We start from the raw sequence: 12,704 nt of genomic DNA, 5'->3' as shown, positions 1-12,704 counted from the left end.
GCTGCAGAATGGAGAGTATGCTTTTTCTGAGGATACAAAATCTACTTTCTTTTGAGCAGGATGCATGACATTCAACAAAAACAAATTTCAATCAAAGGTTAGGACCCAACATTTTCCACAATCCTTATTAACTGCATGCATTTATTTATTTATTTATTTATTTATTTATTTATTTATTTATTTATTTTTGTATTTCTCTGTATCTACTGTAGGATTACAAGGACTCCAGTTCTCACCAAAGTGGCTAGTGTGCCGCTGGACTTCCTTAGATTTGTGAGTCTGGCTTTCTTGTGTGGTTCCCCATTATTGTTTATATTCATATGCAGATTCATGACCAGCTCATTCCTGAACCAGAGCTGCTGTTTTCTTCCAGATAAGTCTTCAGGGACCCAGAATGGCCTATCTTGGTCTAGCTATGTCTTCCTGTATTCTTACTTTTTCTCATTGAGCTCTTATATTTTCCAGAATGTCTGTAAATGTTGTTACCTCTTCCTGGTTAGTAAGATATGACTCTAACTTCCTTTACTATTGCATTTCCCCCCCCTTTTCCCGTCAGTTCAAGCAAGTTCAGCATTAAAAACAAAACAAACAAAACAAAAAACTTCTAACATTAACTCTATATTTTCTCTACCACTTATAGAAGCAACGCATTTACCAGATCAGAATGTTCCCCAGGGTTCCCTCACTTGCTTTTTCAACTCAACTCCAAAGGAGGATCCTCTCCTCCTTCAAATTATGACACACCCTTACTTTGTCTATTATCACTTCTAAAGTTCACAGGTATCCCTCTATCTCATCATTAATATATATACCATCATGATTTTACCTGCTGAGATGAGCATATAACTGCCACTGTTGTTTCTATGCCAATCTGATTACCAAAGCAATGACATTCTTGTTACAGATTTCCTTTAATTATTTATTGACCTGAAGATTTATAATGAGTTTATTCACACCTCTTGCCCTCCAGGAATTCAAAATGAGGCTGCTTCTTATCTGCTTATTAATGACATTTATTATTCTTGGAACCACATTCCAGGTCTCTGAAATCAATAGCTTTGATCAGGGCTTAACTAATAAATGAAACCAAATATGATTTTTGATACATAGACAATGCTCAGAGACAGATTTTGGATAAGATACACAGTTCCTTAAAAGTTAGTTCTACTTTAATCCTGGATATAGCTTAAAGAAGAAAACAACCAAAAGTTGGGGAATTGTATGTAATGCTGTTTGCTAATTCATAGTAGAAACATCCTAGAGACCTAAAATGCCCTCACTAAATCAAAAAACTGACTTTGGGGTTAATTCACTCTTAGCCTACTTAGAGTTACCCCATTCTTACCATCTGATCTAATGAAAAAATTTCCTGCCTTCCAAGGTGATTTCCTGGCTCCACAACCCTGCATCCAGGAAGGTTTGGGGAAGATGGAAACTTAACTTTGATTTCTGCTTTCTAATTTCCTATGTCCAGAAGTTCAACTAAGAGGATAAAATTTATCAAGAATTTACAGTCTTGTCATGCAAAAGAGAGAAAAATTCATTCTCAAATTTGTTAATCCTGTGAATCTATTGAGAATAAGATAGAGGGAAAGCTGTCATGAAACCATACAAGGAGTCCCTCACTTCAGAGCCTCCAGTATTTGGCACCTGTAGAAAGAACTCTGCCTCATGTCTCCGGGTCTTAGAGTATGGGTGGCCAGCTCATCTGAGCTGTTCCTCATAACCCTCCTAGAAAGAAACCCAATCTACATTCACTGAAAATGCAGAACATTATGAGAATGTATGTCAGCTATGAAGAGTGATTTGTCAAACCATCATTCATAACCAGGAATAGATAAGAGAAAGCTAGGAATGTGGAAAAATATCAAAGCTTGAAAAAAAGAGAACAGACATGAGAAATCAAACTAAATGACCCAGTAAAAAACAGGGAAGCAGTGAGAGAAACTTAAAAGATGAAAGCATAACATTAATGAGAGGTGATAAAATCCTATTGTCTTAAAACAAGAAGACTACAGAAGAAAAGCAATGTGCAAACAATAGCAAATTATTAGAAATCATAACAATAAAGCATAGTGTGCAAATTTTGTGGGGAATGTTTGGTTGTTTTGAACCAAGAAGGAGAAGAGATAGGAACATTTTCTTAAACCCCTGAAACTTCAAGGTGTAAATTAAAGAGAGAGAGAGAGGGAGAGAGAAAGAAACTGAATAGAAACAGAATAGCCATTGTCTTTTGGCACAGTGTTTTGGAAAAAATCTCTCAAATTGATCATGCATAGTTCTTTGTTTTCCAGTGAATATATAGACTTGAGAAAGAAAAGAGAAGAGACATGGAGGGCAAATATACGCATTCCAGAAGGAAAGAAAGGCAGGGATGGAGATGGAATGAAATCAATAAACAAGGAAATAGCTAGGAAAAAATTTCTATAAAGACCGAAGTCTTAAGATGCTTGCTCACTCATAAAATGAAAGATCCATACCTAGATAATTTCAGATAAAATTTCTGAGCTCTAAGAAAAGAAGACTATTTGGCATACATTTAAACAGATATATCTACAAAGTAATGCTAAGTCATAGTGGGTAATGTGTGAGCTCCACAAAAGCATTTATTTGTTCTGTTCACTGATATATTTTCATCAATTATTTGAGTGCCTGTCACATACAAATAAATATTCATGAATGAATTAGCTGGCATTAAAAAATCAATATTTACCTGAGGCCATGGAAATACTCTTTTGTATTACTTTGGAAAGTTTAATTGCTTTGCTTTTTTAGTTCTAGTTATAACTTATAAAGGATTCATACTTGTGAGTGGTATGAGTTTGAGCACAAATTTCATTTTTTCCCTATGGATATTCAGCAGTTCCAGTATCATTTATTAAAAATATTCTTTTCTCATTGCTCTGTTGTGCTACCATTGTCATATAACAACTGGTTGTTGGGGTGCCTGGGTGGCACAGTTAGTTAAGTGTCTGACTCTTGATTTAGGCTCAGGTCATGATCTCCATATCCTGCAGTTGAACCTCATGTTGGGCTCTGCACTAAGTGCAGAACTGGCTTGAAATTCTCCCCCTCCCTCTATCCCCCCTGACACCGCTTTTGTGCTTTCCTGCTCTCTCTCTTGAATAAAGAATAAATCTTAAAAAACAAAAACACAAACAAAAAAACCCAACTGGCCTTAAATGGGGTTTTATTTCTGTTCATTGGCCCAGTTGTCTGGGCACCAATATCACACTTTCATAACCGCCGTAGCTTTATAATGTCTTGATATTTGATATATCACATTTCCTCATGTTGGTTCCATTCTTTAAGAGTGTTGTGGCTATTTTCAACCATTTATATTTTGCTATAAATTTTTAATTAAGCTTATCAAGTTCTACAAAATGAGCTGTTAGGATATTATTAAGATTGCATTGAATCTGTAGAAAAATTTTGGGGAGATAATTAAATTTTTCACATTTTTGAATTTTCCTATAAAAGAGCATAGTTTCTTCTTCTGTTTTATTCCTCAGTTTCTCTTAAAGATGCCTTCTGGTTTTCTGTATAGAAGGTCCTCTGTATCCTTTGTTAGATTTACTCTTAGACATGTGATTTTTCTATGCCATTGTAAATGTTTTTAAAAAAATCATGTGTATTTTATAAAGAAATGCGGTAGAATTTTGTACATTGACTTTGTATTTAGCAACCTTTACATATTTACTTATTAATTCAAATTATCAGTATTCAGCAAACTTTATATATTTTCTTATTAATTTAAGTTACTTATCAATGGATTTCTTTGGATTTTTATACATATAAAATCATTAATTCACAAATAATGACTAATTTTTTTTTCTAAATCTCATAGCATAACTTTCTTTCTCTTGCCTTATTACAGGTTGTTAACACAAGAAATCATTTTTATCTTTAGGTAAAACCATGCTTTCCTTTCATGGTGGGTGTTTGTGGCTTTGTATTGACACATCCATTAGTATATTCTAATGAAAGACAATGGCATTATTCATCTACAAATGGAATTTGGATACTCTTGGAAATAAGAGAACATTCTTTTTTAAAGATTTTGTTTATTTTTTTAGAGAGAGAGAGAGACGGAGAGAGATAGTGTGCACCCACGTACATAAGCAGTGAGAGAGGAGAGGGAGAAGCAGGCTCCCCACTAAGCAGGGAGGCTTATGTGGGGTTCGATCCCAGGACCGTGGAATCATGACCTGAGCCGAAGGCAGAGGCTTTAACCCACTGAGCCACCCAGGTGCCCCCAGAGCCCCACATTTAAACAGCCTGTGTATACTTCCCATTTCTGGTGTGACAGGTGAGATACGATTAATAGCTTAAGGAGGAAAGAGTTGGCCTGAGAGGGAAGGAGAGCCAAGGGGCAGCATACCGCAATGGAAGGAGTTCAAATTCAAGACCACTGAGTTAGGTCCTTGGGCATCCTTAGAGCTATGGCCTGGTGACCATGAAGCTGCAGCTTTCTGGCATGACCACAAGGGGGCAGTATCAAGAAGCATTAGGCTGTCAAGGAGCACAGTCGGGATCCCCTTGGATAGTGCCTTTGGGAGTGTGAGTGGAAGTATCCATGGCTGTGCACTTTCTAGTACACACCCACACCTCCATTCAGTGGCTCCTTTTCTTCCAGCAGGTCATCCCTCTTCTCTCCACTCGATGGCACTTGCCTTCCTCTAGTCTTCCGAACCTTAGAACAGTAACAGCACAGCCACTTTGGGTAGGAGTGCCTGAGTGGAGTGTAGGTCCCAGGGAGCCCAGGCTAATTTACTCTTCATCATCCCTCTCACTCCCTAGGGTCGGGAAGAAGCTATAAACTTGCCGTGGCTTTGGGCGGAGGCTCTGTTGTTGAGTGAGCCAGGCTCAGCCCCGGGAGGGGAAGGGAAGGGAGGGGAGGGGAGGCTGGACCGGGGTTCTTGGCCTCAGATCTGGGCAGGAAGCAATGCAGGAGGAAACCTCGCCTCTGCTCTGCTCTCTTGGTTTCTTGGAGAAGTCTGTCTGCGAATGAACTTCCAGACTACAGTGCCTGGTATCCCAGACCTTGTTCAGCAATCAGCCAAAGAGGAGTTTCTTCAAACATTGTGAGGTCCATTCCAAACTATGTCTATCCCTTGAGCCAAGAAGGACTCCCCAGTTCCAGCCTCCTACCCTCCACCTAAGAAACAAGGCAAGGGAAATGAATTTTTCCAGGGAAATTACATGTGGGGGACAAATAGATGTGTGGTGGTGGTAGCGGTGGTGGGTGATCCATAATGAAAAAGGAAACTGAGAAGCTGGGCTTTAAAGTTAAGTATGAACCACCCTGTGAAGGACCTTGAATGCAGACCACACGGTTTCAACTTTGAGCACTATGGGAGTCAACAGTAACTTGCTAGACAGGAGCCTGACATGTCTAGTTTTGCTGTTTAGATAGAAGTGATGCAGAAGTTGCATTGAAATATGTGGGTTTGGAGGCAGGGAGGTGAGTTAGGAAGCTCCTTTCATAATCAGAGCAGAGTGGATGATATAATGAGGTTGGGAAGAAACTGCCCTGACCTGGATGACTTGGGTGAGTGGGTGGTACCATTTGGAAGGGGTTCCTTTTGGGGCAAGATGAGTGTGAGGTCCATAGGCTATCCAAGAAGAAGTATGAAGAGGCAGCAGCTTATAGGGTTGGATCTCAGGACAGAAGCCTAGAACAGAGTGTATGTGAGCCGAAGGAAGTTGAGCCTGGTGATTATGTGATGGCCAGGGAGAGTGGTGGTGCAAGGGGGGCATGCCTGTGGATATCACAAAGTACCAGCTTCAGTATGGACTGCTTTTCTCTCCATGTCTCAGGTGTATGTCCTTTCCATGTCACACCGCAGCCAAGCCACAGTCTGGGACTGACTCTCACGCAGCTTTCCAGAGATATGATGAAAAATTCTGTTCTATTCTTCATTGGGGGCTAGAAATGATAATCTTTCTTCACCTCCATCTCTCTACCTCCCAGAACACCACAACTGCTTTTCACAAATTTCCCTGATTAAAAACAAAAATCACCTGGGGAGAAGGGAATTACTGTTTTTAATCAGACTCCTGGACCCCCCTGCCCTGGAAATTCTGATTCTCTGGGCCTGGAATCAGACCTTGGGTATAGGGTTTTCAATAACTACTTCAAATGAATCTATCAGGTAAGTTTGGGAAATGCTCTTCAGGCTTAAACGCAAACCTGTCTCTTGAAACCCCATACCAGACCGAACCCCTGCTTTTTGCCCTAAATCAGATTAGAGTGGAACTTAAAGGAAATCACAGACTGAGCCTTAGGCTTGGGACCCAAATGAACTTTAACCTTATATGCACCAGCAGAGCTGGGGTCAGTGTGGAACATTCTGGGCAGGTCCACTATGTTGGAGAAGTGGTTAAGAGCAGTGCCCTTGTCCACAGCTTTAGTTCTGGAAAGAAGAGCTGTTGCATGTTTTCTGAGTGGATTGTCACACACTGAGATTAATGGGACCTCTAGGAAATGTGTATAAGGGAACACAGAGCACAGAGAGACTGGAGTTCAGAATTACAAGTACTTAATCTTCTGTTTGCTACTGTCATCACAACTCCAGTGCCTTTTCCTGGTAAGTCCTTCGTCTCCTCTGAACCACGACTAAATGGTGTTTCTCCTTTTCCCCTTCATAGACCCTGGTCTTGGCATGCAGAAGCCCCAGTGCTTGGTTCCTGTCATGGCCACTCCAAATGGAACTCTGGTACACCCAGCATATTTCCTACTGGTGGGCATCCCTGGCTTGGGGCCTAACATACACTTTTGGCTGGCTTTTCCACTGTGTTTTATGTATGCCTTGGCCACCCTGGGCAACCTGGCCATTGTCCTCATCATCCATGTGGAAAGGTGCCTGCATGAGCCCATGTACCTTTTCCTGGCTATGCTTTCTACCATTGACCTAGTCCTGTCTTCTGTCACCATGCCCAAGATGGCCAGCCTCTTCCTAACAGGCATCCAGGAAATAGGATTCAATATTTGTCTGGCCCAGATGTTCCTCATCCATGCTCTGTCAGCCATGGAGTCAGCTGTCCTGCTGGCCATGGCTTTTGACCGCTTTGTGGCCATCTGCCATCCACTGTGGCATGCTTCTGTGCTCACAGGGCCTACTGTGGCCAAGATTGGACTAGCTGCTCTGACCAGAGGATTTGTTTTCTTCTTCCCACTGCCTTTCCTCCTGAAGCGGTTGTCATACTGTCAAACACATACCGTCACACACTCCTTCTGTTTGCACCAAGATATCATGAAATTGTCCTGTACTGACACCATAGTCAATGTAGTGTATGGACTCTTCATTATCCTCTCAGTGATGGGTGTTGACTCCCTCTTCATCGGTCTCTCCTACATTCTCATCCTGAAGACTGTGTTGGAGCTGTCTTCTCGGGGGGCAGCACTCAAGGCTTTCAACACCTGTGTCTCCCATCTCTGTGCTGTACTGGTCTTCTACATGCCCCTCATTGGGCTATCAGTGGTACACAGATTGGGGGCCCCTACTTCCCTGCTCCATGTGATTATGGCTAATATCTATCTACTACTACCACCTGTGGTCAACCCTGTTGTTTATGGAGCCAAGACCAAGGAGATCCGTTCACGGATTCTCCATATGTTCTCACAGGGTGGTAAGTGAGCAGAATAACCTCTCTAGTGCCTTTAATTCCTGCCAGAGCTGAGAAGATTATGACCTTGTGAATTCTTGGTGATTGGAGCATTCAACCTACTGGGCTTTCTGTTTCCATATATCTGGAATGTGTCAATACAGAAGTGTGGTTCTGAGAAAGTTTTGGCTAGGCCAAAGGAACAATCTCAAGCAAAGGTTTCTAGTCAGAAGGCTCCTACATTGGCAAGAATGGGTCAGTACTAAGTCATTAGCGGGATAGGCTGGACAAGTGTGGCCTTGCTGCTAACATGGAGGTGGAGCCTGAGAGGCAGTGGCTGGCACTGTCAGTCTGCTATGCTCCCGGCAGCAGGCTCTTGTGAAGGAGATTTGAATATCACACTTCCATGGCTGCCACAGCATCTGACCTTAGACATTTCAGCCACTTAAGGCCCGTGGTATGGGGACTTAGGTATTTTCTGCCTCCAGCCATTATTTAGTTTAATCTATAATAGTTTACTGGTGTATAATTGATATACAACAAATGGTACACATTTGTACATAAAGTACACAGTTTGATAAGTTTTGACATGTATACATCCATAAAACCACACCATAATCAAGATATGAACATATTTCTCATTCCCCCAAAGTTTCCTTATACTCTTTTGAAGTCCCTCACTCCCATCTCTCCTGGTCACTTCCTGCTCCAATCCCCAGATAACCACGGAAATGCTTTGTGCTACATCAGTTTGCATTTCCTAGAATTTTAGATAAATAGAACTAAACACTATGTACTCCTTTTCTTGTCTGGCTTATTTTAGTCAGCACAGTTATTTTGAGATTCATCCATGCTATAGCATATATACTTATATTAAGTAATATTAAGTTACTTAATTCTTTTTATTGCTAGGTAGCATTCTATTGTGTAATTATGTTATAGTTTGTTTATCCGTTCATCTCCTGATGGACATTTAGAATGTTTCCAGAACTGACTGTTACAAATAAAGCTGCTATGAACATGTAAGTGTTTGTTTGGACATGTGTTTTTCTTTTTCTTCCTGTGTAAATACTTAGGAATGAAATGGCTGGATCATACTGGAGGTATATTGTTTAACTTTTTAACTGCCTAAGTGTTTTCCACAGTGGTCGTACCACTTTCCAAAGTGGATGTGTCATTTTACATTTCTACTGATAGTGTATGAGAGTTAAAATTTTTTGGCATCTTAGCTTACTTTTGATATAATCTGTATTTTTTATTTTAGCCATTTTAGTAGGTTTGTAATAGCATCTCATTGTGCTTTCAATATGACCCTAATAAATAGTGATGTTTCATATCTTTTCATGTGCTTATTTGTCATCTGTAAATCTTTGCCACTTTTCTGTTGTGTTGTTTAGTTATTACTGAGTTTGGATTTTTAAAAATATATGTTGCATATAAGTCCTTTATCAGATATATACTTTACATTTTCCCCCAGTCTGTGGCTTGTCTTTTGCTTCTCTTAATGGTCTTAAAAAATAAATCAAATATTCTTTTTTTTGGGGGGGGGTTTTTTTTTTTAAATTTTATTTTTTATAAACATATAATATATTTTTATCCCCAGGGGTACAGGTCTGTGAATCGCCAGGTTTACACACTTCACAGCACTCACCATAGCACATACCCTCCCCAATGTCTATAATCCCACCCCCCCAACCCCCCTCCCCCTATTAACCCTCAGTTTGTTTTGTGAGATTAAGAGTCACTTATGGTTTGTCTCCCTCCCAATCCCATCTTGTTTCATTTACTCTTCTCCTACCCCCTTAAAGCCCCATGTTGCATCTCCTCTCCCTCATATCAGGGAGATCATATGATAGTTGTCTTTCTCTGATTGACTTATTTCGCTAAGCATGATACCCTCTAGTTCCATCCACGTCGTCGCAAATGGCAAGATTTCATTTCTTTTGATGGCTGCATCGTATTCCATTGTGTATATATACCACATCTTCTTTATCCATTCGTCTGTTGATGGACATCTAGGTTCTTTCCATAGTTTGGCTATTGTAGACATTGCTGCTATAAACATTCGGGTGCACGTGCCCCTTCGGATCACTACGTTCGTATCTTTAGGGTAAATACCCAGCAGTGCAATTGCTGGGTCATAGGGTAGTTCTATTTTCAACATTTTGAGGAACCTCCATGCTGTTTTCCAGAGTGGTTGCACCAGCTTGCATTCCCACCAACAGTGTAGGAGGGTTCCCCTTTCTCCGCATCCTCGCCAGCATCTGTCATTTCCTGACTTGTTAATTTTAGCCATTCTGACTGGTGTGAGGCGGTATCTCATTGTGGTTTTGATTTGTATTTCCCTGATGCCGAGTGATGTGGAGCACTTTTTCATGTGTCTGTTGGCCATCTGGATGTCTTCTTTGCAGAAATGTCTGTTCATGTCCTCTGCCCATTTCTTGATTGGATTATTTGTTCTTTGGGTGTTGAGTTTGCTAAGTTCTTTATAGATTTTGGACACTAGCCCTTTATCCGATATGTCATTTGCAAATATCTTCTCCCATTCTGTCAGTTGTCTTTTGGTTTTGTTGACTGTTTCCTTTGCTGTGCAAAAGCTTTTGATCTTGATGAAATCCCAATAGTTCATTTTTGCCCTTGCTTCCCTTGCCTTTGGCGATGTTCCTAGGAAGATGTTGCTGTGGCTGAGGTCGAAGAGGTTGCTGCCTGTGTTCTCCTCAAGGATTTGGATGGATTCCTTTCTCACATTGAGATCCTTCATCCATTTTGAGTCTATTTTCGTGTGTGGTGTAAGGAAATGATCCAATTTCATTTTTCTGCATGTGGCTGTCCAATTTTCCCAACACCATTTGTTGAAGAGGCTGTCTTTTTTCCATTGGACATTCTTTCCTGCTTTGTCGAAGATTAGTTGACCATAGAGTTGAGGGTCTATTTCTGGGCTCTCTATTCTGTTCCATTGATCTATGTGTCTGTTTTTATGCCAGTACCATGCTGTCTTGGTGATCACAGCTTTGTAGTAAAGCTTGAAAGCAGGTAACGTGATGTCCCCAGTTTTATTTTTGTTTTTCAACATTTCCCTAGTGATTCGGGGTCTCTTTTGGTTCCATACAAATTTTTGGATTATTTGCTCCAGCTCTTTGAAGAATACTGGTGGAATTTTGATTGGAATGGCATTAAAAGTATAGATATCACCTTACACCAGTTAGAATGGCCAAAATTAGCAAGACAGGAAACATGTGTTGGAGGGGATGTGGAGAAAGGGGAACCCTCTTCCACTGTTGGTGGGAATGCAAGTTGGTGCAGCCTCTTTGGAGAAGAGTATGGAGATTCCTCGAGAAATTAAAAATAGAACTTCCCTATGACCCTGCCATTGCACTACTGGGTATTTACCCCAAAGATACAGATGGAGTGAAAAGAAGGGCCATCTGTACCCCAATGTTTATAGCAGCAATGGCCACGGTCGCCAACCTGTGGAAAGAACCAAGATGCCCTTCAACGGACGAATGGATAAGGAAGATGTGGTCCATATACACTATGGAGTATTATGCCTCCATCAGAAAGGATGAATACCCAACTTTTGTAGCAACATGGACGGGACTGGAGGAGATTATGCTGAGTGAAATAAGTGAAGCAGAGAGAGTCAATTATCATATGGTTTCACTTATTTGTGGAGCATAACAAATAGCATGGAGGACATGGGGAGTTAGGAGAAGGGAGTTGGGGGAAATTGGAAGGGGAGGTGAACAATGAGAGACTATGGACTCTGAAAAACAATCTGAAGGGTTTGAAGAGGTGGGGGGGGTGGGAGGTTGGGGGAACCAGGTGGTGGGTATTGTAGAGGGCACAGATTTCATGGAGCACTGGGTGTGGTACAAAAACAATGAATACTGTTATGCTGAAAATAAATTTAAAAAATGATTAAAAAAAAAAGTGCACACTGGCAAATTTGAAGACCTAGAGAGAGAGAATATACCTTGTTTGGAAAGCTACGAGTGGTTTAGTGGAGCTGGGGAACAGAGTGCATGGCAGAGGAAGTCACAGTGTGGCAATAATGCACTTTTTATATGGGATGAAGACTGGATCCTGACCCCAGGCATAGATAGAGTCAGGACCAGAGCTCCAGGAGGACGGCTAAGTCCCAATATCAGCCACAGTCTGACTCCCAATACAGATGACAGAATAAGGCCTAAACCCCCAGTCACAAACTGAGCTTCACCCACACTAACACCTGGGACTGTCCTGTTAACACACAAACACCAATCTAACTCTAACCCAACCCCAACCCAGTCTGTTTTCTGTCCCTTCACCTTCATTTAGACCAACTCCTGTCAAGCCCTAGATGGGCACACCCAGGAAACTGATCACTAAAAATTGCTTCAAAACTACCCATAGGCAACATCTACCACTGTCCACACTTCCCTTCATCCCACACAGAAACTGCTAACACTGTCCTTTGAGTCAGGAGCCTCCTTCATGTTCCCCGGCTCCACCCCTATACTTCTGGTTCATCATAGCCTGGTTTCTCCTCCCTTAGATTTGGCAGGTCTAATGGGAATTCCCTACCTACAAGAAACCCGCACATCTCTGCATACCCCCTGGTCTCCTGCACTCACCACAATGGCCTGGAAGTAATATGTGTCTTTTTCTCCAGTCCTCTTCCCAAAGATGTCTGGCAGACTGTGCTGAAGTTCAGCATTCTCTGTCTCCACCCCCTTCTTTGGGCCTCCCTGATCAAGGTTATTTATTCTGTCTTACCTCCTCCCTCCTTCTGCTTCCCCCTCCTGGGGGGCAGATGTGTTGCCCAGAGGGTCTTTCAGCAGGTACCCCTCAGTAGCCAACTGTGCATCTGATGTCCTTCTTGGCTTCTGTGTCCTGGGAAAGTGCACCTCGGGTATGGGGAAGGAGGGACAGTAGGTAGAGAGGGTCTCTAGAGTCCTCTCCAGATGGGCCCTGTGCCAGTCAGGATATTGGCCAGTTCCCAATGTAAAGTTTGACAGGGGGATGAGTAAGGAAAGGCTAGAAGAAACTCATTTGTGTGGCTGTGGACTTTATGAGGAGCATTTTTCCATGTTTCTTCCCAGGCTCAGTAAACTCAG

General features: G+C 41.6%; 1 protein-coding gene across 1 annotated transcript; it reads left to right on the top strand.

Moving 5' to 3' along the window:
* The first annotated feature begins 6,623 nt into the window (after nucleotides 1-6,623).
* LOC111159623 (olfactory receptor 51D1) lies at nucleotides 6,624-7,640 on the top strand. The gene has a single exon (XM_022522160.1). It carries the CDS (start codon nucleotides 6,624-6,626, stop codon nucleotides 7,638-7,640), a length of 1,017 nt encoding a protein of 338 aa, XP_022377868.1.
* The last annotated feature ends 5,064 nt before the right edge of the window (nucleotides 7,641-12,704 follow it).

The sequence above is a fragment of the Enhydra lutris genome, unplaced genomic scaffold (assembly GCF_002288905.1).
Source record: "Enhydra lutris kenyoni isolate GAN:26980312 unplaced genomic scaffold, ASM228890v2 scaffoldscaffold68, whole genome shotgun sequence".
NCBI lineage: Eukaryota > Metazoa > Chordata > Mammalia > Carnivora > Mustelidae > Enhydra > Enhydra lutris.
Note: the sequence above shows the minus strand (reverse complement) of the source record. Positions and strands in the feature narration are given on the sequence as shown.